This window comes from Coffea eugenioides, chromosome 2 (assembly GCF_003713205.1).
Source record: "Coffea eugenioides isolate CCC68of chromosome 2, Ceug_1.0, whole genome shotgun sequence".
NCBI lineage: Eukaryota > Viridiplantae > Streptophyta > Magnoliopsida > Gentianales > Rubiaceae > Coffea > Coffea eugenioides.
Window position 1 is genome coordinate 75177397 of NC_040036.1, and position 1869 is coordinate 75179265.

Sequence of the window (1869 nt, forward strand, 5' to 3'; positions counted from 1 at the left end):
TCCTTCAAACATTTCCAACACAATAAAGTCTCCTCTCCCTTCCCTCTTCCCATTCTCTTCTAATCTCCCTTCGCTTTATTTTTTCTTCAAGTTTTCTTTCTTCTTTCCCCTCCACCTCTTCTTCCACTCATCCCTCACTTCAACATCCACAAAAGGCTATATATTATTCGTTCAACCTGCTGCTAAGCTATACTCCGAACACCCCCCTCCTTCCACGGCGGTTCCTCCTCCACGGTTTCCGCCGCCGCGATCATCTTCGCGCCACCACTTAGGTACTACTGCTACTTGTTTAATACTGTCCAATATCGTTCCAACTTGTTAAGCTGGGTATCTAGTGTTTCTTTTCCGCTCTTGCAATACAAAATTGCTTTACAGTTTCATCAATTTATTGGAGGAGCGTGGAAAGAAATGCATCATCCGTCAATTTATAGGATGTAAATATTTGGTGCACGAAAGCGTGATTGTTAGGCTTGACCAGATATGGTATATTTGGTTTATCTTCGGAATCTAATTTAGATATCTGCTTTATTCTGTTTGCCAGAATAGAATTGGTTGGATTCATTTATTCATTCCTTCATTCCGCAACGAGATTTCTGAAGGAAGAAATAAAAACCGTTTCTCTCAACGGCATCATGATGACGTCAGAGTATTCCATCTCGAATCCCGAGGCCGACTCCAATGATCGATCGCGGGAGTCCAAGCGCAAAAAGCGAAGAAAAATCGGGCCCGAGGATTCATTAGGCCAGCCGGAGAGCATTGCGGACCCCAGCCGGTGGAGATCCGAGTCCGAGGAACGGATCTACGCCACGAAGCTAGTCGACGAGCTGTCTAAAGTCCGTCCGGCGCCTTCGTCTCCGGTCTCCGGTGGAAGAGCCGTTCGCGAGACGGCGGACAGAGTCTTGGCCGTTGCGGCCAAAGGGAGGAGTCGCTGGAGTAGAGCGATTCTCACGGGTCGACTAAGTTTTCGACTCAGCCAGATTAATAAAAGGCATAGACACATGAAAACCAAGGTCACCGGCGATAACCGGTTGAAGAAACCTGTTTCCAAAAAGAGGTTGCCACCGTTGCAGAGGAAAGTGAAGGTATTGGGCCGGTTAGTTCCCGGCTGCCAGAAAATTTCCTTTCCTAGCCTTCTGGAAGAGGCCACTGATTACATAGCAGCTTTGCAAATGCAAGTCCGAGCCATGACTGTACTCTCTGAGCTTCTCGGCGGCGGCGGGGGCAATGGCAATGCCAATGCCAGTGCCAGTGGCGGCTCAAGTCAATCTTAGCCTCGGCGTATGTGATTAATTACTATGGCTAGCTGAGGTGTTTTTAGTAATTTCGTTAATTTTTTACGATTTTTTAGAAAAAGCTTTTGTTAATAATCGAGAGGTTTTCTATTTTCGTGTATTTTATTGTATACATGTCCCATTTTACCCCTCTTGATCTCTCGCGCTCTTTTTCTCTCTCGACATAGCCATATGATTTTATTCGTTTTTTTCCCAGTTTTAAATTTGTGTGTGTTAATTATAATTTTTTTTTTTCATTTGCTTATTCTTTGTGTTTGATCGGTTGATCATAAAGTTGAACATGCCAACTAATTTGTTACTGCTCACTTTAGAAGCGTATTAAACTATAATCTTCTGTGATTCGCTTCCCACTGGCAAAAAATTAGGAACAAAAATTCGCAAGTTGTTGTGAGTTTGCTTATTTAACAGTGTCATCATTGGTGATTAATTATCTTGTTTGAGGAATATTCTTACTTCCTCTTTATTTGGATTAGTTTGGCACCTTAATGACAGTAAACTTACTGTTTGATAATTTAATTGAGTAGTTAAATTTAATAAATTCAGATCTTAATATGTTCTGATAATAAAAACAGAATAT

The 1869-nt window shown here is 42.3% G+C and overlaps 1 protein-coding gene across 2 annotated transcripts; it reads left to right on the plus strand.

The window, feature by feature from the left end:
* LOC113762054 (transcription factor bHLH149) lies at window positions 1–1424 on the plus strand. 2 transcript variants are annotated; one of them, XM_027305299.1, is made up of 2 exons: window positions 1–272; window positions 542–1424. In XM_027305299.1, exon 2 carries the CDS (start codon window positions 633–635, stop codon window positions 1269–1271), a length of 639 nt encoding a protein of 212 aa, XP_027161100.1. In that variant the 5' UTR covers window positions 1–272; window positions 542–632; the 3' UTR covers window positions 1272–1424. The 2 variants fall into 2 exon arrangements, with proteins under 2 accessions (XP_027161100.1, XP_027161101.1); XM_027305300.1 differs by having other exon boundaries at window positions 547–1424.
* Window positions 1425–1869: the final 445 nt, after the last annotated feature.

What these genes read in the sequence shown, in the direction of transcription:
- LOC113762054 (XM_027305299.1), top strand. Translation starts at nt 633, where the DNA reads ATGATGACGTCAGAGTATTCCATCTCGAATCCCGAGGCCGACTCCAAT.